The sequence below is a fragment of the Leucopleurus acutus genome, assembly GCF_964270905.1.
Source record: "Leucopleurus acutus genome assembly, chromosome: X".
Classification (NCBI taxonomy): Eukaryota; Metazoa; Chordata; class Mammalia; order Artiodactyla; family Delphinidae; genus Leucopleurus; species Leucopleurus acutus.
Window position 1 is genome coordinate 57,514,182 of NC_139148.1, and position 26,240 is coordinate 57,540,421.

Below are 26,240 nucleotides of genomic sequence, written 5' to 3' on the forward strand. Positions count from 1 at the left end.
CCTTCCAGAAAAAGAATTCAGAATAATGATAGTGAAGATGATCCAGGACCACAGAAAAAGAATGGAGGCAAAGATCAAGAAGATGCAAGAAATGTTTAACAAAGACCTAGAAAAATTAAAGAACAAACAAACAGAGATGAACAATACAATAACCAAAATGAAAACTACACAAGAAGGAATCAATAGCAGAATAACTGAGGCAGGAGAACGGATAAGTGACCTGGAAGACAGAATGGAGGAATTCACTGCTACAGAACAGACTAAAGAAAAAAGAATGAAAAGAAATGAAGACAGCCTAAGAGACCTCAGGGACAACATTAAATGCAACAACATTCGCATTATAGGGATTCCAGAAGCAGAAGAGAGAGAGAAAGGACCAGAGAATATATTTGAAGAGATTATAGTCGAAAACTTCCCTAACATGGGAAAGGAAATAGCCACTCAAGTCCAGGAAGAGCAGCGAGTCCCATACAGGATAAACCCAATGAGAAACACGCCGAAACTCATAGTAATCAAATTGGCAAAAATTAAAGACAAAGAAAAATTATTGAAAGCAGCAAGGGAAAAACGACAAATAACACAAGAAACTCCCATAAGGTTAACAGCTGATTTCTCAGCAGAAACTCTACAAGCCAGAAGGGAATGGCATGACATATTTAAAGTGATGAAAGGGAAGAACCTACAATCAAGATTACTCTACACGGCAAGGATCTCATTCAGATTCGACGGAGAAATCAAAAGCTTTACAGACAAGCAAAAGCTAAGAGAATTTAGCACCAGCAAACCAGCTCTGCAACAAATGCTAAAGGAACTTCTCTAAGTGGGAAACACAAGAGAAGAAAAGAACCTACAAAAACAAACCCAAAACAATTAAGAAAATGGTCATAGGAACATACATATTGATAATTACCTTAAACGTGGATGGATTAAAAGCTCCAACCAATAGACACGTGCTTGCTGAATGGATACAAAAACAAGACCCATATATATGATGTCTACAAGAGACCCACTTCAGACCTAGGGACACATACAGACTGAAAGTGAGGGGATGGAAAAAGATATTCCATGCAAATGGCAATCAAAAGAAAGCTGGAGTAGCTGTACTCATATCAGATAAAATAGACTTGAAAATAAAGAATGTTACAAGAGAAAAGGAAGGACACTATATAATGATCAAGGGATCAATCCAAGAAGAAGATATAACAATTATAAATATATATGCACCCAACATAGGAGCACCTCAATACATAAGGCAAATGCTAACAGCTATAAAAGAGGAAATTGACAGTAACACAATAATAGTGGTGGACTTTAACACCTCACTTACAACAATGGACAGATCATCCAAAATGAAAATAAATAAGGAAACAGAAGCTTTAAATGACACAACAGACCAGATCGATTTAATTGATATTTATAGGATATTCCATCCAAAAACAGCAGATTACACTTTCTTCTCAAGTGTGCACAGAACATTCTCCAGGATAGATCACACCTTGGGTCACAAATGAAGCCTCAGTAAAATTACGAAAATTGAAATCACATCAATCATCTTTTCTGAACCACAATGCTATGAGATTAGAAATGAATTACAGGGAAAAAAACGTAAAAAACACAAACACATGGAGGCTAAACAATATGTTACTAAACAACCAAGAGATCACTGAAGAAATCAAAGAGGAAATCAAAAAATACCTAGAGACAAATGATAATGAAAACACGATGATCCAAAACCTATGGGATGCAGCAAAAGCAGTTCTAAGAGGGAAGTTTATAGCTATACAAGCCTACCTCAAGACACAAGAAAAATCTCAAGTAAACAATCTAACATTACACCTAAAGCAACTAGAGGAAGAAGAACAAACAAAGCCCAAAGATAGCAAAAGGAAAGAAATCATAAAGATCAGAGCAGAAATAAATGAAATAGGAACAAAGTAAACAACAGCAAAGATCAATAAAACTAAAAGCTGGTTCATTGAGAAAATAAACAAAATTGATAAACCATTAGCCAGACTTATCAAGAAAAAGAGGGAGAGGACTCAAATCAATAAAATTAGAAATGAAAAAGGAGAAGTTACAACAGACACCTCAGAAATACAAAGCATCCTAAGAGACTACTACAAGCAAATCTCTGCCAATAAAATGGACAACCTGAAAGAAATGGACAAATTCTTAGAAAGGTATAACCTTCCAGACTGAACCAGGAAGAAACAGAAAATATGAACAGACTAATCACAAGTAATGAAATTGAAACTGTGATTAAAAATCTTCCAATATGGACTTCCGTGGTGGTGCAGTGGTTGAGAGTCCACCTGCCGATGCAGGGGACGTGGGTTCATGCCCCGGTCCGGGAGGATCCCACATGCTGTGGAGCAGCTGGGCCGGTGGGCCATGGCCGCTGGGCCTGCGCATCCGGAGCCTCTGCTCTGCAGAGGGAGGGGCCACAGCAATGCATACCTGCACAGCCTGCATACCGCAAAAAAAAAAATCTTCCAACAAACAAAAGTCCAGGACCAGATGGCTTCAGAGGTGAATTCTATCAAACATTTAGAGAAGAGATAACACCCATTCTTCTCAAACTCTTCCAAAAAATTGCAGAGGAAGGAACACTCCCAAACTCATTCTATGAGGCCACCATCACCCTGAAACCAAAATCGGACAAAAATACTACAAAAAAAAGAAAATTACAGACCAATATCACTGATGAATATAGATGCAATAATCCTCAACAAAATACTAGCAAACAGAATCCAACAACACATTAAAAGGTTCATAAACAATGATCAAGTGGGATTTATCCCAGGGATGCAAGGATTCTTCAATATACGCAAATCAATCAATGTGAAAAACCATATTAACAAACTGAAGAATAAAAACCATATGATCATCCCAATAGATGCAGAAAAAGCTTTTGACAAAATTCAAACCCATTTATGATAAAAACTCTCCAGAAAGTAGGCATAGAGGGAACCTACCTCAACATAATAAAGGCCATATATGACAAACCCACAGCCAACATCATTCTCAATGGTGAAAAATTGAAAGCATTTCCTCTAAGATCAGGAATGAGACAAGGATGTCTACTCTCACTACTATTATTCAACATAGTTTTGGAAGTCCTAGCCATGGCAATAAGAGAAGTAAAAGAAATAAAAGGAATACAAATTGGAAAAGAAGAAGTATAACTGTCACTGTTTGCAGATGACATGATAGTATACATAGAGAATCTTAAAGATGCCACCAGAAGACTACTAGGGCTAATTAATGAATTTGGTAAAGTTGCAGGGTACAAAATTAATGCACAGAAATCTCTTGCATTCCTATACACTAATGATGAAAAATCTGAAAGAGAAATTATGGAAACACTCCCATTTACCATTGCAACAAAAAGAATAAAATACCTCGGAATAAACCTACCTAGGGAGATAAAAGACCTGTATGCAGAAAACTATAAAACACTGATGAAAGAAATTAAAGATGATACCAAGAGATGGAGTGATATACCATGTTCTTGGATTAGAAGAAACAATATTGTGAAAATGACTATACTGCCCAAAGCAACCTAGAGATTCACTGCAATCCCTATCAAATTACCAATGGCATTTATTATGGAACTAGAACAAATCATCTTAAAATTTGTATGGAGACACAAAAGACCCCGAATAGCCAAAGCATTCTTGAGGGAAAAAAACGCAGCTGGAGGAATCAGACTCCCTGACTTCAGGCTATACTACAAAACTACAGTAATCAAGACAATATGGTACTGGCACAAAAACAGAAACATAGATCAATGGAACAAGATAGAAAGCCCAGAGATAAACCCATGCACCTATGGTCAACTAATCTATGACAAAGGAGGCAAAGATATACAATGGAGAAAAGACAGTCTCTTCAGTAAATGTTGTTGGGAAAACTGGACAGCTACACGTAAAAGAATGAAATTAGAACACTCCCTAACACCATACAGAAAAATAAACTCAAAATGGATTAGACACCTAAATGTAAGATGGGACACTATAAAACTCTTAGAGGAAAACATAGGAAGAACAGTCTTTGACAAATAACAGCAAGATCTTTTTTGATCCACCTCCTAGAGTAGTGGAAATAAAACCAAAAATAAACAAATGGGACCTAATGAAACTTCAAAGCTTTTATACAGCAAAGGAAACCATAAACAAGATGAAAAGACAACCCTCAGAATGGGAGAATATATTGCAAACGAATCAACGGACAAAGGATTAATCTCCAAAATATATATACAGCTCATGCAGCTCAATATTAAAGAAACAAACAACCCAATCCAAAAATGGGGAGAAGACCTTAAATAGACATTTCTCTAAAGAAGACATACAGATGGCCAAGAAGCACATGAGGAGCTGCTCAACATTACTAATTATTAGAGAAATGCAAATCAAAACTACGCTGAGGTATCACCTCACACCATTTAGAATGGGCATCATCAGAAAATCTACAAACAACAAATGTTGGAGAGGGTGTGGAGAAAAGGGAACCCTCCTGCACTGCTGGCGGGAATGTAAATTGATGCAGCCACTATGGAGAACAGTATGGAGGTTCCTTAAAAAACTACAAATAGATTTACCATATGATCCAGCAGTCCCACTACTGGGCATATGCCCAGAGAAAACCATAATTCAAAAAGACACATGCACCCAATGTTCATTGCAGCACTATTTACAATAGCCAGGTCATGGAAGCAACCTAAATGCCCATCGACAGACGAATGGATAAAGAAGATGTGGTACATATATACAATGGAATATTACTCAGCCATAAAAAGGAACGAATTTGAATCATTTGTTGAGACGTGGACGGATCTAGAGAGTGTCATACAGAGTGAAGTAAGTCAGAAAGAGATAAACAAATATCGTATATTAACACATGTATGTGGAACCTAGAAAAGTTGTACAGATGAGCCGGTTTGCAGGGCAGAAGTTGACACACAGATGTAGAGAACAGACGTATGGACACCAAGTGGGGAAAACTGTGGTGGGGTGGGGATGGTGGTGTGCTGAATTGGGCGATTGGGATTGACATGTATATACTGATGTGTATAAAATTGATGACTAAGAAGAACCTGAAGTATAAAAAAATAACAAAAACAAAACAAAACAAAAGGAATTCTGGAACAATGTGAATGAAATGCAAAATAATATATATGAGACAGTTCATACTCATTAATCCAGTTGATCCACTTTGGGGAACAGGCCCAAAGAAATTAACTCTAAAGAAAAAAATAAGGAAAACAAGTAGCACATAAACATGCTTCTTAACAGCAAAAATTCAGACCCAACCACAAAGGCTGATAAACAAACAATTCAATTCTTACAAGTATTTAACCAATACATATTATGCATGAAATGACAAGGATTTAGGCTAGGTCAAAAAATGTATTCATATAAAATAATATTAAGTGAAAAAAAGTCCACAAAAAATGTTCATGGCCTGATGAACACCATCTGGAAATAGACACGTTTGCAACTATGCAAGGGTGTTAGTAGATCTTGATATTCATTCAATTTTTGTCAGTAAACCTTGATATTCATTGTTTTCTTCTACAAAACTTTTTAAGGTAAATGTAAAAAATATTAACTTTAATCCATATAATACTGTTGTAAGATTTACCTTAAGTATTTCCACACTGTATTTCTTCTCCTTAAAGATTTTCTCAGTGACTATAAAATGTACAGGATAAGTTCAAACTCCTTAACATAAATTCAAGGCCCTCTATGAGCTGGTCCCAAATTATTAAACCAGGTACTAGTGCTAGATTTTAAATACCAGCTCTACTTTTGTTAAACTGGTCTCCTCACTGGCCCTATCAAAGCAGCAAGCCCTTGACTCTTCTAGATGAGACAGTATGGTACAGTGTGGAAAGTAAGTCTGGAGTTGGGCAGACCCTGCTTTCAGGCCTTGTTCTGCGACTTCCAAACTGTGGAACCCTGTGCAGTTATTTCAACTCTTTGACTATCAAGGTATTCATCTGGGAAATGGATATAATAACCCGTCCTCACAAGCTGGTTGTAAGGACTAAATTAGATGGCTGTTAGAGAATACCTAGCATGTAGCAGGGATAAGTAAGTGTTAGACTCTGTCCTGCTTCTTTCCCGATATATGTCCCTGTTCTCATGTCTTATCTGTACTGTAACTACCCCTAAACAGTCAGCTCAAATCTCAATCCTCTGAACACTTGAGCTGACATTGGTAATTTCCATCCATGTAAGCACTCATGAAGTACTTATATATTGCTCCATGGGGTTTTTTAATTCCTCCAGCTAGTCATTCTGGTGAGGCAGACAGATATGAAGAAAGATAATGATAATACAGTGTGATTGGTGTTCTAATGGAGGTATGAACCAAGTACTATTCATTTATACACTAGGCTGTATCTTACATTTCTGGACATGCCATTCCCCTTAGCACCAGGTCGGGTACACAGAATTGCAGCTAAAGAGTGACCAAAATAATAATAATAATCCAATTTTTCTAACACATTATAATATTCAAAGCACTCTCCCAATTAATTATTTGATGTTCACAATAAGCTTGGGAGGAAAGAATAGCAGATGGGTCTTATCTTTCCCATTTTATAGAGAAGGAAACTAAGGTTCGGAAAGGTGAACTCACTCACCCGCAATCATATAGTTAGGTAAGTGGTAGAGTGAGGACTAAAACTCATATCTCCTGTTTTTGCATCCACTTTTCTTCCCAGTGTCTGCTGTTTTGTTGTTATTAGTAGTAATATAAAAAGTTATAAATGACAATAATAATGGTAATGGTAATAAAATAACTGGTAAAAAACTTTAGCTACCTTTTTTATTGAACACCTGCTCTGTTCCAGGTACTATGATAATATACTCAGTACTTTATGCATATATTCTCATTTAACATTGGCCCTAACCCTGAAAGACAAGAAGCATTATGCCTGTTCTACAGTTGAGGAAACAGAAACACAGAGATGAGAAATATAACCCCATAGTTAATTGACAATAGACTCAGGTCCATCTGCTTTCCAAAGCCCAAGTGGTCAGAAGTACCAGTGATTTTCAACCTTGGCTATACATTGGGAACATTGAAATTATACAGTACTGGGGACCCATCCCCAGAGAGCCTAGCTTAATTGATTGGGGTAGCACCTTGGTATGGGTATTTTTAAAAGCTCCCCAGGTGATGCTATGTATAGCCAGAGTTGAGAACCACTAGGCCACATGATGCTGCTTGCTCACTGCAGATCAGATTATAACAGCTGACAATGCTGTTCCATTTCTACTGGTCACTGGAGGAGGTATTGGATAGGAAGCATATGCTACAGTCAGAGCCAGAAAACATTTCTACCTGAAGCTGTATCCACCCTAAGGCTACTGTTTCCTTTGGTGAGAGAACCAGATGACTCCCCCTGAAATATGAAACCCATTCATTTCCCAGTTGCAGCCACATCCAAATAGACATCAACCCAAGGCCTCAGAAAACAAATGTCATCAGCCTTGCATCCTCCTAGGCTCTTTATTGGGTGCTGCAAATTGATGATTCATTTTAAGTCAAACTTTGAAGTAGTAGCAATGGGCTTTCTTGTTTGAAAGACCCCAATGTTGTTCTCTCTTGCCTCTAATTTGCGACAGTATAGCCACAGTGTCAAACTGAGGAGGCAGGGATGGAAGAGTAATAATAACTGGGAGTCAAAAGACCTAGATTCCAGTCTTAATACTAAAACTAACTTGCTGTGTGAGCTTGAGCAGATCACTTCCCTACCTGTACAATGTGAACTTGGAATATTTTCCAGATCAGTAGGTCCATGATATGTCTATAGGCCTATATCTCTCCCCGCTGACTTTTATATGCTACAGTGGAATACTCTAGAAGTCAGTTCTGATCATGTACCTAACCAGCTTGAAAAAAATCTCCAGATAGAAAGATAGATAGATACTAGATTTAGATTTCACAGCTCCCTGTTGCCTGCAGAATAAACGCAAACATTTTTTAACCTGGAATTCACTACCTTCTTCCACCTGGCCTCAACTGATGTTTCTGGTCTAACTTTCCACCCTTCTTCTTTACATATCCCATAGTCCACAGAAACAGTATTATTTCTTGTTCCACGTACACATCCTACAATTAATCATTTCTTTCCTAGATGCCCTTTACCCCTTCTAATATGCCCAAATTTGCATCATCTATTAAGATTCAGCTTAAGTGCCACATCTCTTAGAAGCCTAATATGTTCCAAGTTCCTTTCTCTTACTCTTACAGCACCAACCACCTTGTACTTTGAATCAGGGCTCTTTGTTTTGGTGGCTCTATCTCCCCTATTAAAATGGAGCAACCTGAGAGCTAGATCTAAGTGGGATTCCTCTCTGTATTCACCAGGGGCCCAAGTAAATTGCTTTGCATGTAACTGGTATTCAATAAATACTCATTGAGAAAAGAAAAACACAGTTCAGTCCATTAGAAGGACAACGGAAAAAGCTTTCCCTTTTGAAGTCCCCATTTGTGCCATCTGTGACAAACACAAACATGATATACCCAAATTTCAGGGCTATTCTAAAATCTAAATTGAAAGGTGTTCAATAGACTGAGTGTTCCTTGAGGGCTTTTGTGCCTGGCCTTATGCTCTCACAACATATGCAGACAAATGATTTGACATTGACTTTGCCATCTAGGGGCTTAAAACTGAGTTGGAAAATGAAGTCATACTCATGGGAAATAAGCATGAATACAGTAACTCAGCATCCACAATTAAAGGGTCAAACTTGGGTGCCAAAAGAAGTGAGGTAAGGGAGAGTTCCCTGGGGCAGAATTGTCAAAAGGCTTCATGGAGGTAATAGGACTTTAGCTGGACTTTGAGGGATGGCTAAGAATCCTTCCTTGCCCCTTCCCCTTATCAACAGTCCTCCTATTTCTGAGTGTTTGGAATTGTCAGAGATAGGTTGAGGGTGGAAAGAGTAGTTCTGAGCTCTTTTATGACACCTACATTTGAAGCTTGAGGCTTCTCATAGGCTCTAGAATATAGAAGAGTAAATATCTACCATCTTCCATGCCTGCCATTTCCTGAGAGGTTGTTACCCAACCACTACCATTATCATTTTTTGAACTTCTTTTATATTACCAGATGTTTTGTATACCTAATCTTACTTAATCCCCACAAAAACCTTACCTGCAATATAGGCATTGTCCCCACTTACAGTTGAGAAAACTGGCTCAGAGAAGTGAAGTTCACCTAATTAAGATTGTGTAGTTAGTAATTAGCCTCCTGTAAAAGCAAAAGAACTGCTACCTTTTACTTAGTACTCATTATGTGCCAAGTACATTGGTATCTCATTTCATCATTACAGCAATCCTATAGTCACAAATATCTTCATTTTACAAATTAGAAAACTAAGGCTCAGAGAGGTTGTGACTTGCCCAAGGTCCCACAACTGGGATGAAGCAGAGCCAGGATTCAAACTCACATCTCAGTGACTCTGGAGCCTAAGTCATATCTGAGACTCCACTAAGCCTTTTGAGCTTATTGGTATTTTTACCAAATTGTACTTCCTTTTAATTTATTTTTAACTTCGGTCCACAACTTGACTCTTTGGACCTCCCTCTCCAGCCCAACCTATTCCCTCCCTCCCCATTCTCTATCAAATGACCATAACTAAAGAATTTTAGCATTTATAGATTTCTTAGGACTTGATGAACATCAATATTCAACCTTAAGCCAATTTCTTCCACCTTTTTTTACATCCATCTACACCTTACCCGAGAGCACAGAGTAAAGGGAGGCTGTTTTGACTTGTAGATTCCCTCAAACTTCTAGAATCATCTATCTCTTTCTACGACATTCCCCCATGATCACCTTAAAGCCTCTGACCCCTGTGAATCAACTTGGAGTTAGGCTCCAGGAAAGCCAGAGAATGAAAACTAAACACAGTACATTATTAAAAGCATAATGAGTCCAAACAAGAAAATGTGGATAATGGCCATAAAGCTCATTACTGCAAGAGCAAGTCTGTGCCTAATACTTTTAGAGCAAATGCAAATGCTACTCATAGCATTAGTCACCCCAGTGGAGCATTGATGGCCCTGTGGCTGAGCAGGGCCTTACAAGCACCCTTTCCCCAAGCCCAAAAGCATGCTACCAGAATGCAGTCTTCTCTCTCCAGTCAAGACAGAGGCTCCTAAGCCCATATGTCATAGGGTCTCAGTGTGGATGTATTCTCCATTTTTATCTCAGAACCTCTGGCACAGTGAAGGGCTCTTTACCCCATGCTCCTACTGGAATGTATTCTAACTCCCACTAGAACATGGATGACACTGGACTGGGACTGGTTGCTTACATGCCAGCCTCGCCATGAACCTTTGGAGGGCAGGGAACATGGCCATTCATCTTTGTCTTTCTAATTGCACAGCACTGTGCCTGAATAAATGAACAAATACATGTAAGTAGATGTCCTTCCTCTCCGTTCCCCAAAGGAAAGTCCTAAGTCCCTTTGTAGAAGCTACAAAAATGCCCTTTCCAAAGCCAGGCCTGGTAAGAGGCAGCAACATCAAAGGAAGGCAGGAAATTTGGCTTGTATAATTTTGTTCCTCCAAAAGTGAATGCTTCTTAGAAAACAGAAAGGGGAAGGTAGCTGAAGCCACTTAAGAAATAAGAATGTGATACCCAGGGAGCCAAGGTTCAATCCCCATCTCCACATCTTACAATGTGGGTGACTCTGGGCAAGCTGTTTCACTTCTCTGAGCCTCAGTTTCTCCATCTGTGAAATTGGGAAAATAAAACCTATCTCAAAGGCCTATCAGAATGATTAGATGCAATAGATGAAGAGACGTGTCCAGTTCCATGTGTGGAACAGAAAAGGACCCTTGACAAAATTACATCAGCAAACAATATTGGTTACATTATCAAGTTGAGTGTCATGGAACAAAGCAATTTAACATGCACCTTGTTTTTGCTATCTTTAATTACTAAGAAAATATGTGGAGCACATCCAGTCTATTCAAATGTTGGATCAATGCAAGGAGTGAAGATGGTGGATAGGACAGTGGCACAGTTGTATCACTAAAGCAAAGAGACCTATGCATTGACCCTCAGGATGGCAGGCAAAGCTCTGAAGAAGGAGCTGAATTGAAGTGACAACAACAAGATGCAGAGTGGGTCAGCTAAGGTGACAGCTCTCTCCCTCTGACATTGCCATTTCAGGCTGTGGGCTAGAACCTGTGGCTAACAACTATTAGTTATAGCTTGGGGTCAGAGTTGTTTGCAGTTTTTGCTTAGTTGATATTTGTTCTGTTGCCCAATATCTGTCACTGGAGTGACAGCCAAAATGGGGAGGAAGGGAGGGAATAAGATGTGAGGAGGTGGGAGTAGGGAAAGTTCCAAGAGGCAACTACACCAGAGGTTTGGCTAATTCTTCACCAAGGGCAGGAGTACTACCTCAGTTCTACTTCCTGTAGCCAAGGCTAGAGGCATGGGTCTTTGAGAAAACCTGCATCACACTGGCCTGTTGTTAACTGATTTAAGGCAGAAAACAAAGCCAGGGAGTGCTGTGGCCCAGATTTAGATAGTCTGGCTGATACTGGACAGTCAAATGAGTACTCGCATTAGCTGAAACCCTTAGATCAGAGCAGCTGCCGCCAGCAGCCTGAGGCAGGACTAAGGAGGAAGGGGAAGAGTGGAATGTCGTTGGGATTTAACTTTGCAGCAGAAGATGGTGAAAGCTGAACTGATAGGGAGGGCTAAGTTACTGTGTGGGCTGAGCTGATAAGATCTGACTGACCCCAAGGCTTGGCGACAGGCAAGACAAACTTTACTGTGATGAATATAAGTTGAGTTATCCAGTTATCCACCAGATTGATGTGAAGGTCAACATATGACTTATAAATTGAAGCAGTTGTGTACATAGAAGTCTGGCTTAACTTGTTACTTCCGAGAAGAGGCAAATCTTATGAAGAGGAGGAAAAGGGGAAGGAATTAATAACATATTCTGCATATTGATTATATAGCAGATACTTTATTTGTTATTCCTTTTAACCTTAGCAATAATTCTGAGGGATGAACTGTTTCTCCCATTTACAGATAAGGAAACCAAGGTACAAAGAGGTTAAATAACTTAACTGTAATCATACAGATGCATCAGTGTCAAGCTAGAGAATTCATAGTCAGTTACTTAGTAGAAATCTTATCAGAGCCCCATAGAATAGCTTTTACTGATTTGTGCTCTGAGACAATGCCATCAACCCATATTGAGGTTGTTACATGCAACAACCCACATCATGAAAGCAGCTCCAGACAATATGTAAACGAAGGAGCATGTTTCTGTTTACGGACATGGAAAATTGAATTTCATATAATTTTCGTGTCATGTCATATTTTTCTTTTGACTTTTTTTCAACAAATTAAGGCTTAGGTTTGCTAAGTCCTTATAAAAGCTTAAAGACAGTAGGGACCCTGTATGTCTTATTCACTCTTATGTCTTCAACACCTAGAAAGGGGCCAGTTACACAGCAATTATTCTTACTATTTTTTAAGTTCTTATATTTTTCTATATTGTGAAATGCCTTAAATATTTTTTGGAACAGGACATGATATAAAACATAAGGCACATTTTTAAAAGGCTATCTAGCTAGAAAATAAAAGAGTCAGGATGTGGATCTAAGCCTTTGTGATATCAAAGTCTCTTTTTTCATAGAATTATATTCCCCCTAGTCCCCTCTAGATTAGTCACAACCTCCCAACATGAGTCTCCCCATCTAGTAGCCAATTAAATTTGCAGAAGTCAGCCACATTTTGAATTTGTAATTTGTAACTTAAAAAGCCCATAGTTTTGCTGCAGTTGTGCCCTCTTGTCCCTATTTCTACTATACTGGAAAGTAAGAATGAGAAAACAATAGTTCACAGGTTCAAAGCTTCTTATAGGAAGGTAAAGTGATAGTTCTGCCTTACTGGAAAGAACACAGACTTTGATGCCTGCCAGACTTGCTAAGACTTAGACCCCAGATCTGCCAGTTACTCACTATGAACCTTTGGCAATTAACAGTTTTGGGAGCCTCAGTTTTCTAGTAGAAAAAAAATGTATTCTTCACAATAAGTTTGTGAGGATAAGAAATATTATGCTAGTACCTAGTACAGTGCCAGGAACATAGCAGATACTTAATAAATGGTAAATATAATGCACCTAATGTAGAAGCACCAAAATATATAAGGCAATTATTAACAGACTTAAAGGAAGAAATTGATAGCAACACAATAATAGTAGGGGACTTTAACACTCAACTTACATCAATGGATAGATCATCCATACAGAAAGTCAACAAGGAAATAGCAGTCTTAAATGAAACATTAGACCAGATGGATTTGATAGATTTGTATAGAGCATTCCACCCAAAAGTAGCAAAATACATATTCTCCTCAAGTGCACATGGAACATTCTCAAGGATAGACCATATGTTGGGACACAAAACAAGTCTCAATAAATTTAAGAAGATTGAAATAATATCAGGCAACTTTTCCAATCACAATGGAATGAAACTAGTAATCAACTACAAGAATCTACAAGAATTACAAATACGTGGAGAATGAACAACATACTACTGAAAAACTATTGGGACAACAAAGAAATCAAAGGAGAAATTGAAAATTACCTGAAGACAAATGAAAATGAAAATACGACATACTTAAATTTATGGAATGCAACAAAAGTGGTACTAAGAGGGAAGTTTATAGCAACACAGGCCTACCTCAAGAAACAAGAAACAAATCTGAAAGAAACAATCTAAACTTACACCTAAATGAACTAGAAAAAAAAGGAAAAAAATGAAGCTCAAAGTCAGTACAAGAAAGGAAATAATAAAGATCAGAGTGGAAATAAATGAAATAGAGACCAAAAAGACAATACAAAAGATCAATGAAGCTAAGAGCTGTTTCTTTGAAAAGATAAACAAAATTAACAAACCTTTAGCTAGACACTAAGAAAAAAGAGAAAAGTCTCTGATAAGTAAAATCAGAAATGAAAGAACAGACATAATAACAGATACCACAGAAATACAAATAATTATAAAAAAAAAGTTATGAATAGCTATATGCCAACAAATCAGCCAACCTAGAAGAAATGGACAAATTCTTGAATCCCAACCTTCCAAGACTAAGTCATGAAGAAAGAAAATCTGAATAGACCGATCACTAACAAAGAAGTTAAAACAGTAAACAAAAACCTCTACCAAACAAAAGTCCAGGACGATACGGCTTTGCAGGTGAATTCTACCAAACATTCAAAGAAGATTTAATACCTATCCTTCTCAAACTTTTCTAAAAACTTAAAGAGGAGGAAAAACTTCCTAACTGATTTCACAAGGCCAACATTACCCTGATACCAAAACCAGACAAGGACAACACACACACACACACACACACACACACACACACAGAGTTACAGGCCAATATCTCTGATGAACATGGATGAAAAAACCCTCAACAAAATATTAGCACATCCAATACAATACATTAAAAGGATCATACATTGTGATCAAGTGAGATTTACTCCAGGGATGCAAGGATGGTTCAATATGTACAAATCAATCAATGTATACACCACACATTAACAAAATGAAAACTAAAAAATGTATCATCTCAATAGATGTAGAAAAAGCATTTGACAAGATTCAATATCCACATATGATAAAAATTCTCAATAAAATGGGTATAGAAGGAAGTACCTCAACATAATAAAGGCCATATATTACAAATTCACAGGCAACATCATACTCAATGGTGAAAAACTGAAAGCTATCCCTCTAAGATCAGGAACAAGACAAGGGTGCCCACTCTCACCACTCTTATTAAACATAGAATTGGAAGTCCTAGCCAGAGCAATTAGACAATAAGAAGAAATAAAATGCATCTATATTGAAAGGAAGAAGTAAAACTGTCACTATTTGCAGATGATATTATTTTATACATAGAAAACATAATAAAGAAAAAAGAATGAAAAGAAATGAAGACAACTTAAGAGACCTCTGGTACAACCGTAAACACAACAACATTTGCATTACAGGGGTGCCAGAAGGAGAAGAAGCAGTGAAAGGAACCAAGAAAATATTTGAAGAGATTATAGTTGAAAACTTCCCTAACATGGGAAAAGAAATAGTTACCCAAGTCCAGGAAGTGCAGAGAGTCCCATACAGGATAAACCCAAGGAGAAACACCCCAAGACACACAGTAATCAAATTGACAAAAAATAAAGACAAAGAAAAATTATTAAAAGCAACAAGGGAAAAATGACAAATAACATGCAAGGGAACTTGCATAAGGTTAACAGCTGATTTCTTAACAGAAATTCTACAAGCCAGAAGTAAGTGGCATGATATACTTAAAGTGATGAAAGGGGAGAACCTACAATCAAGAATATTCTACCTGGCAAGGATCCCATTCAGATTTGACAGAGAAATCAAAAGCTTTAAAGAAAAGCAAAAGCTAAGAGAATTTAGCACACCAAACCAGCTCTACAACAAATGCTAAAGGAACTTCTCTAAGTGGGAAACACAAAAGAAGAAAAGAACCTACAAAAACAAACACAAAACAATTAAGAAAATGGTAATAGGAACATACATATCAATAATTACCTTAAATATGAATGGATTAAATGCTCCAACCAAAAGACACAGGCTCACTGAATGGATACAAAAACAAGACCCATATATATGCTGTCTACAAGAGACCCACATCAGACCTAGGGACACATACAGACTGAAAGTGAGGGGATGGAAAAAGATATTCCATGAAAATGGAAATCAAAAGAAAGCTGGAGTACCAATACTCATATCAGAAAAAAATAGACTAAAATAAAGAATGTTACAAGAGACATGGAAGGACACTACATAATGATCAGGGGATCAGTCCAAGAAAAAGAGATAACAATTATAAATATATACACACCCAATATAGCAGGACGTCAATACATAAGGCAAATGCTAACAGCTATAAAAGAGGAAATCAACAGTAACACAATACTAGTGGGGGAATTTAACACCTCACTTACACCAATGGACAGATCAACCAGACAGAAAATTAATAAGGAAACACAAGCTTTAAATGGCAAAATAGACCAGATAGATATAACTGATATTTATAGGACATTCCATCTGAAAACAGCAGATTACACTTTCTTCTCAAGTGCACATGGAACATTCTCCAGGATAGATCACATCTTTGGTCACAAATCAAGCCTTGGTAAATTTAAGAAAATTGAAATCTTATCAAGCATCTTTTCCGACCACAAGGCTATGAGATTAGAAATAAATTACAGGGGGAAAAGACGTAAAAAAACCCCACACACATGGAAGCTAAACAATACATTACTAAATATCCAAGAGACCACTGGAGAAATCAAAGAGGAAATCAAAAAATACCTAGAGACAAATGACAATAAAAACATGATGATCCAAAACATACGGATGCAGCAAAAGCAGTTCTAAGAGGGAAGTTTATAGCAATACAATCCTACCTCAAGAAACAAGAAAACTCTCAAATAAACAATCTAACCTTACACCTAAAGTAACTAGAGCAAGAAGAACAAAAAAGAACCAAAGATAGTAGAAGGAAAGAAATGATAAATATCAGAGCAGAAATATATGAAATAGAAACAAAGAAAACAATAACAAAGATCAATAAAACTAAAAGCTGGTTCTTTGAGAAGATAAACAAAATTGATTAACCTTTAGCCAGACTCATCAAGAAAAAGAGGGAGAGGACTCAAATCAATAAACTTAGAAATGAAACAGGAGAAGTTAGAACGGACACCATAGAAATATAAAGCATCATAAGAGAGACTACTACAAGCAACTGTATGCCAATAAAATGGACAACCTGGAAGAAATGGACCAATTCTTAGAAAGTATAACCTTCCAAGTCTGAACCAAGAATAAATAGAAACTATGAACAGATAAAACACAAGTAATGAAATTGAAACTGTGATTTAAAATCTTCCAACACACAAAAGTTAAGGACCAGATGGCTTCACAGGTGAATTCTATCAAACATTTAGAGAAGAGCTAATACACATCCTTTTCAAATTCTTCCAAAAATTTGCAGAGGAAGGAACACACCCAAACTCATTCTACGAGGCCACCATCACCCTGATACCAAAACCAAAGATGCTACAAAAAAAGAAAATTACAGACCTATATTACTGATGAAGATAGATGCCAAAATGCTTCACAAAATACTAGCAAACAGAATCCAGTAACACATTAAAAGGATCATACACCATGATCAAGTGGGATTTATCCCAGGGATGCAAGGATTCTTCAATATATGCAAATAAATCAATGTGAAACACCACATTACTAAATTGAAGAATAAAAACCATATGATCACTTCAATAGATACTGAAAGAACTTTTGACAATATTCAACACCTATTTATGATAAAATACTCACCAGAGAGTGGGCATAGAGGGAACCTACCTCAGCATAATAAAGCCATGTACAACAAACCCACAGCAAACACCATTCTCAATGGTGAAAAACTGAAAGCATTTCTGCTAAGGTCAGGAACAATACAAGGATGTTTACTCTTGCCACTATTATTCAACATAGCTTTGGAAGTCATAGCCATGGCAATCAGAGAAGAAAAAGAAATAAAAGGAATACAAATTGGAAAAGAAGAAGTAAAACTGTCACTGTTTGCAGATGACATGGTAATATACATAGATAATCTAAAGATGCCACCAGAAAACTACTAGAGCTCATCAGTAAATTTGGTAAAGTTGCAGGATACAAAATTAAGGGAAAGAAATCTCTTGCATTCCTATACACTAATAATGAAACATCAGAGAGAGAAATTAAGGAAACACTCCCATTCACCATTGCAACAAAAATAATAAAATACTTAGGAATAAACTTGCCTAAGGAGGTAAAAGACCTGTACTCAGAAAACTATAAGACATTGATGAAAGGAATCAAAGATGACGCAAACAGATGGAGAGATATACCATGTTCTTGGATTGGAAGAATCAATATTATGAAAGTGACTATACTACACAAAGCAATCTACAGATTCAATGCAATCCCTATCAAACTACCAATGGCATTTTTTACAGAACTAGAACAAAAATTTTTTAAATTTGTATGGAGACACAAAAAACCCCAAATAACCAAAGCAATATTTAGGGGAAAAAAATGGAGCTGGAGGAATGAGACTGACCTCAGACTATACTACAAAGCTACGGTAATCAAGACAATATGGTATTGGCACGAAAGCAGAAATATAGATAAAAGGAACAGGATAGAAAGCCCAGAGATAAACCCATGCACTTATAGTCAACTAATCTATGACAAAAGAGGCAAGGATATACAATGGAGAAAAGGTAGTCTCTTCAGTAAAGTGGTACTGGGAAAACTGGACAGCTAAATGTAAAAGAATGAATTAGAAAACTCCCTAACACCATACAGAAAAATAAAATGGATTAAATACCTTAATGTAAAACTGGACACTGTAAGACTCTTAGAGGAAAACATAGGAAGAACTATGTAAAGAACTCTTTGACATACATCACAGCAATTTCTTTTTTGACCCACCTCCTAGAGTAATGGACATAAAAGCAAAAATAAAGAAATGGGACCTAATGAAACTTAAAAGCTTTTGCACAGCAAAGGAAGCCATAAACAAGACGAAAAGACAATCCTCAGAATGGAAGAAAATATTTGCAAATGAATCAACAAACAAAGGATTAATCTCCAAAACATGTAAACAGCTCCTGCAGCTCAGTATTAAAAAAAAACCAACCCAATCAAAAAACAGGCAGAAGACCTAAATAGACATTTCTCCAAAGAAGACATACAGATGACCAAGAGGCACATGAAAAGCTGCTCAACATCACTAATTATTAGAGAAATGCAAATCAAAACTACAATGAGGCATCACGTCTCACTGGTTAGAATGGGCATCATCAAAAAATCTACAAACAACAAATGCTGGAGAGGGTGTGGAGAAAAGGGAACCCTCTTGCACTGTTGGTGGGAAAGTAAATTGGTACAGCCACTATGGAGAACAGTATGGAGGTTTGTTTAAAAACTAAAAGTAGAGGGCTTCCCTGGTGGCGCAGTGGTTGGGAGTCCGCCTGCCGGTGCAGGGGACGCGGGTTCGTGCCCCGGTCCGGGAGGATCCCACGTGCCACGGAGCGGCTGGGCCCGTGAGCCATGGCCGCTGGGCCTGTGAGTCCGGAGCCTGTGCTCCGCAACGGGAGAGGCCACAACAGTGAGAGGCCCGCATATCACAAAAAAAAAAAACAAAAAAAAAAAAAACTAAAAGTAGAACTACCATAAGACCCAGCAATCCCACTACTGGGCATATACCCAGAGAAAACCATAATTCAGAAATACACATGCACCCCAATGTTCATTGCATCACTGTTTACAATAGCCAGGTCATGGAAGCAACCTAAATGCCTACTGACTGACGAATAGATAAAGAAGATTTGGTCCATATATACAATGGAATATTACTCAGCCATAAATAGGGATGAAATTGGGTCATTTGTAGAGACGTGGATGGACCTAGAGAGTGTCATACAGAGTGAAGTAAGTCAGAAAGAGAAAAACAAATATCGTACATTAACGCATATATGTGGAATCTAGAAAAATGGTACAGATGATCCAGTTTGCAAGGCAGAAGTTGAGACACAGATGTAGAGAACAAACGTATGGACACCAAGGGGGGAAAGCGAGTGGCGGGGTGGTGGTGGGATAAAAAAAAAAAAAGAAAGAAACCTAAGTAAGAGATTATAAAATCCATTCAATGGAGAATATTTTTAATTGGTAAGATCCTATGCATAATTCTATGTTATTTTAATGAAATTATTAAAGTGAACAATTTCTAGGGAAATATAAAAAAAAATAGTTGAGGTAATTTCTCTTCCCCGTGGGATTCCCAAGCACTTACCTTCCTTGTGGTGAGCCAGGGGCCGAGGAGCTGGTCTCTTTACATGGAAAGAGGAGGTCTTAGTGGGCCCATGACCTGGCACAGGTCCATTGGTGGCCTTTGGTATGGCCTTGGTCCCTCCATCCTGCAGCCTAGATACCAACTTCCCCACATCCACCTCGAGGCAGGACTCCAACTTGCCATCTGAAACAGGCCTGCTTGGGGATTTCCTCCCATGATCTGCTTCCCCACTTCTCTGCATAGGCATTTTGGGGTGTTGTGGCATCTTGGTTGGTTCTATACTGCTGATGATAGTACCATTCGGTGTTCTGTGTTGGATTTCATCTAGGAAAAGATGGTGCAAAGAGGAAACATTAATGATAACCTTTGTATATATAATATTGCAAAGTTATACACATATTCAAAGGAGCTATTGTCATGGAACAAATCAATGATATCCCACAAAATCAGTCTCTACCCATTCCAGTTCATGTGGAGTCACAAGTCTCATAAAACAGGGAATTCAGTTTAAGCTCTGAGTATTATTTTCATGACCACAATTCAGCAAAACCACAATATGCCAAGATACTTTATTTAAAGGGATATGTTAAAAAGGGACTTAAGAGACCCCAATCACTTGTGCATTATATTACTTTTAAATAAGGTACCATTTAATCCCTATTTCTATTTCTCTCAAAAGTAATTTATAAAGATCTCTTAAATTTCAAGGTAATACACTTAACAGAATTTAACTTCTTTCTCCATCCTCATAAAGACATCCTCAACTCACCACTTTATGGCTTTCCCTTAGCTTTTGTGGTTTACAATTTCCTGTGACAATAGTATATGCTTTTCAGTTGCCCTGTTTCTTAATTAAAGCTTTGAGTCGCTAATGAGAGCCAAGGATATTCTCCCTAGAAAAATTAACCTACACAAATACATGTAAAATTTTGAAAACTAATTTTAAGAGATTCATGGAACCCCCTGAAGCTGTTAATGAACCCCCGATTGAGAACTCCTGCTCTAAGGAAATTATCACCTTCCTTGGTAATAGAAAACCTAGATCAGAGTGTAGTGGTTAAGAACAGAGGTTCTGGTCAGCTAAATGAGACCTGAGAGATATGTCAACCAGTTGTAATATATGCGTCTTATTTGGATCCTGGTTTTTTTCAAAAAAAATGTAAAAATAGGAGAATCTGAATACTGACTAGACAGTGATCTTAAGGAATTACTATGTTGTTCAGTGTTCTTTTCTTTTATGTATGACGATGGTATTGAGATTTTGGTTAAAATAGTGTTCTTATCTTTTACAGGTACATACTGAAACATTTATGGATGAAATGACATGATGTCTGAGTTGGGGCAATTGATAGGGGTACAGATGAAACAAGATTGGGCATGTGGCAAGGATTCTTCAAAAAATGCAAATCAATCAATGTGATACACCATATTAACAAATGGAAAGAGAAAAACCATATGATCATCTCAATAGATGCAGAAAAAGCATGAAGAAGATTGTTCTGGAATTAGATGTTTGCACAAGCTTGTGAATATACTAAAAACCACTGACCTACACTTGAAAAGGGTGAATTTTATTTCATATGAATTATATCTCAGTTTAAAAAAAAGTTAGAAAATTGTCTAGAGTGGGTGATCCCATTGGTGATCTTCTGGCACAAAGAACTCCTCACACAGAGGGGCAAATTAAGACCCAGAATAAGGAAGTGACTAGCCCAAGTTATTCAGTAAGCTAGTGGCCAAGGTTAAATTATATCTCAGGTCTACTATCACCCAGTTCATTCATTTATTACACACATTTATTGAGGATTTATGATATTCTAGATACTATGCTGGCACTAGGGATACAGAGTGAAAAATTTCTGCTGGCATAGAGATTATATTTTCTGGTGTGTATTTGGGGAGATTGTAAATAGACAAATAAATGAGTTTATCCAATTAAAATGGGAGTATGGAACAACAGAGTAGGCATTCAGTGTTCCCTTCTACTTTCTCCTAAATGCCAGATCACCTCCTAAGGAGGTGATCCCTTAAACTGGGTGATCTCTTTCCCTTCATTATTCCCTATACGCCCAGCCATTTATTCTACAAGTATTTAATGAACACATGGGATATATAGGAATTGTTCTAGAGGCTGGTGATAAAAGTGGATCTGACATTCTAATGGGAAAGACAGATAATAAACATGTGAACAAAGTAGCAAGTGATAGGAATAAAATAAAGCAGTGTAAAAGGATAGAGAGTAATGGAGAAGGAGAAAGATCTATTTAAATAGAGTATTCAGAGAAGGTCTCTATGAAGAGACGTCATTTAGCTGAGATTTGAATGAAGAAGTAAAGTTTGCAAAGTTCTGGAGGAAGAATGTTTAGAACCAAGAGAACAGCAAATATAAAGGCCCTTGGGTAAGTTTGGCATGTATAAGGAATGGCAAAACCAATGAGATTAGAGCAGAGAGAACAAAGGGTACAGAGAGACAGTGAAGTTCAGAAATGAGATCAGAAAGGTAAGTGAGGATCATATAATGCAGAATAAAATGTAAATTTTCTTCTAAAAATGAAGAGAAGTCACTGGAAATTTGGACCAGAGGGAATGATATGATCTGATTTACATGTTTAAAAGAATACACATCTTACTGGCTGCTGTGGAGAACAAATTATAGTCAGGCAAGAAGAAAAGCAAGGATAAGAGTTTGGAAGCTCCTGTAGCCACCCAAGTAAGAGATGATGGTGGCTCTACCAGGAAGGTAGCAGTAGGAATTAGTAGGTTCAACATACAATGTGCACGGAGAGCTAAGAGGAATTGCTGATGGATTAGGTGTAAGGTAAAAGGAAAAGAGAGTAATCAAGGATCATCCCAAAGTTCTTGACCTTAGCCATTGGGTGACTGGTACTGCCAATTACTTAAATGAGGGAGACCAGAGTAAGAGTAGATTGAGGAGGAATAGGAAATCAAGAGTATTTGTACATTTTGAATTGGAAATGTCCATGAGTCATCTAAAGAGAGATGTTGAACAGGGAGTTTGAGATGGGAAGAGGGGAGATAGTACTCCTTGATATATAAATTTGAAAATCATCCTCATATTTTAAAGATATTTAAAACCATGAGACTGAATGAGATCACGCAGAAAACAAATATAAACAGAGAAGTGGACTGAGAAAAATAGAACAGAACAAAACAAAATAAAACTCTGGGACCTTCCAACATGTAGAAATTGAGAAGAAAAGGAAAACCAAGAGGAGACTGAAATGGAATGTCTAGTGAGGTAGAAGGAGAGTTTGGTGTCCTGAAAGCCAAGTGAATAAGTGTTTCAAGAAGGAAGAGTAACTAAAATGAAATGCTTCTCACAGGCTGAGTATGATAATAGTGGAGTGGCACATGGAGATTGTTGGTAATCTTGACAAAAAAGGTCTCAACAGACTAGTGAGGAGAGAGGCCCATTTAAAATGGGTGCAGAATCCATACTAAGCAATTATTCAACTAAATGGCATTTATTTGTTTATCTATCTGTATCTATCTATCTATCTATCTATCTATCTATCTATCTATCTATCTATCATCTATCTATCTCCATTTAGCCTATAAACTCCTTGAGGCCAGGGACTGTCTTAATTCCACCTAGCATAGTACTTAATCCATGTGAGCTGATTTTCTCCCCAGCTTTATTGGGATATAATTGACAAATAAACATTGTATATATGTAAGGTATACAATGTGATGTTTTGATATATGAATACATTGTAAAATGAGTACCACAATCAATCTAATTAACATATCCATCACCTCATATAGTTTCAAATTTTGTGTGTGGTAAGAATATTTAAGATCTACTCTTTTCACAAACTTCAAGTATACAATATAGTATTATTAACTACAGTCACAATGCTGTATCATATCTCCAGAACATATTCATCCTGAATAACTGAACCTTGTACCCTTTGATCAAACACCTCCCCATTTCACTCTCCCCTAAGTCCCTGGCAGCCACCATCCTACTTTATGCTTCTATGAGTTTGACTTTTTTAGATTCCACATATAAGTGAAATCATGCAGCATTTATCTCTCTGCCCTTATCTCATCTCACTTAGCATTAGGTCCTTCAGGTTCATCCATGTTGTCACAAATTACAAGTTTTCCTTCTTTTGTACCTAAGGCTGAATAATATTCCATTTTGTATGTGTGTGTGTGCACCTGTGTGTGTTTCTGGGTGTGTGTCTATGTATCTCTCACATTTTCTTTATCCATTCATCTGTTGATGAACATTTTGCTACTTCCATATGCAGCTATTGTAAATAATGCTGCAATGAACATGAGAGTGCAGATATCTTTTCGAGATACTAATTTCATTCCCTTTGGATATATTCCCAGAAGTGGAATTACTGGATCATATGGTAGTTTATATTTTTTCATTGACACAGTTGGTAACTTTTGTTCTGTGGGCAACCAAAAAGAAGTAACAAGAGGGCTTCCCTGGTGGCGCAGTGGTTGAGAGTCTGCCTGCCAATGCAGGGGACACGGGTTCGAGCCCTGGTCTGGGAAGATCCCACATGCCGGGGAGCAACTAGGCCCGTGAGCCACAACTACTGAGCCTGCGCGTCTGGAGCCTGTGCTCCACAAGAAGAGAGGCCGCGACAGTGAGAGGCCCGCGCACCGCGATGAAGAGTGGCCCCCGCTTGCCACACTGGAGAAAGCCCTCACGCAGAAATGAGGACCCAACACAGCCAAAGATAAATAAATAAATAAATTTAAAAAAAAAAAAAAGAAGTAACAAGATCACAAAATATGAAGAACTGTTAATAAGTGGTATGAGTGAAACAAACTAGGGACAGAGGCAAACAACCAAGGAGAGCCACTTTGGTGGTTGAAGAGGGCCTTTTGGAGGAGGTGGCACTTATCTTGAGACCTGAAGCATAAGAATGACCCAGCCATGCGAAAGTGCCGAGGGAGAGTGTCCAGCAAAGGGGATAGCAGGTGCAAAGGCCTGGATTATGAGGGCATGCTTGAGGTCCTGAAAGAACCTGATATACCTGGAGGATGGGGATGATACATGTATCAGTAGTTCATTCCTATGTGTTGTTGAGTAGTACTCCATTGTATGCATATACCACAGTTTGTTTGTTCATTCATCAGTTGATGAACATTTAGGTTGCTCACAGTTTTTGGCTGATATGAAAAAAGCTGCTATAAATATTCAAATGTAAGTCTTTGTGAAGCTGTGTTTTCATTTCTCTTGGGTACATACTTAAGAGTGGAGTTGCTGGGTTATGTGGTAGCAATTATTTGATTGCTTTTTGTTTTTGTTCCTGTGTATGGGTCATGCTTTCTTGTTTCTTTAGATATATCATAATTTTTTATTGAAAACTGGACAGTTTAAGTAATATAGCAACTCTGAAATTCAGATTATCTCTTCTCCCCAAGGTTTGTTGTTGTTTATTTTAGTTATTATTGTTAGTTTACTGACTTTTTTCACCCATTTATGTTAAATCTGTATTCTTTGTTGAGTGTGGCCACTAAAGACACGGCTTAGTTAGTTTTGTGGTCAGCTAATGATTAGACAGAGATTGCCTTAAAACACTAAGAACCAATATGACTCCCAGTGTTTGCAAAGGGGCTCTGTATCAATGTTTGAGTATGCCTTGAACACTCAGCCAGGCAGTCGACAACTCTATATGGTAGTTTATTTTTAATTTTTTGAGAAACCTACACACAGCTTTCCATAATGGCTGTACTAATTTACATTACCACCAACAATGTACAAGGGTTCCCTTTTCTCCACATTCTTGTCAACACTTGTTATCTTTTGTCATTTTTTTGTAATAACTATAATAGGTGTGAGATGATATCTTGTAGTTTTGATTTGCATTTCCCTGATGATCAGTGATGTTGAGTAACTTTCCATATACCTGTTGGACATTTATTTGTCTTGTTCTGAGAAATGTCTATTTAGGTCCTTTGACCTTTAAAAATTGGGTTATTTCTTTTCTTATTATTGAGTAGTATGGGTTCCTTATGTATTTTGGAATATTAACCCCTTATCAGACATATGATTTGCAAATATCTTCTCCTATTCTGTAGGTTGTCTCCTCACTTTCTTGATTGTTTCCCTTGCTGTGCAGGAGCTCTTTAGCATGATGCAATCACATTTGTCCATTCTGCTTTTGTTGCCTATACTTTGGGGGTCATATCCAAAAAAATCACTGCCCAGATCAGACAATGCCAAGTAGCTTTCCCTCCACATTTTCTTCTTGTAGTTTTACAGCTATGGGTATTACATTTATGTCTTTAATCCATTTTGAGTTGATCTTTGTACATT

At 37.5% G+C, this 26,240-nt stretch overlaps 1 protein-coding gene across 1 annotated transcript in view; it reads right to left on the minus strand.

Annotated features, from left to right (window-relative positions):
• OPHN1 (oligophrenin 1) overlaps window positions 1–26,240 on the minus strand; it is a gene marked incomplete at its 3' end in the record, with an annotated part of 592,087 nt that overhangs the window by 5,399 nt on the left and 560,448 nt on the right. The window contains exon 21 of the mRNA XM_082864786.1: window positions 19,934–20,257. Coding sequence (XP_082720912.1) covers window positions 19,934–20,257 — 324 coding nt within the window. The remainder of the gene's footprint in view (window positions 1–19,933; window positions 20,258–26,240) is intronic.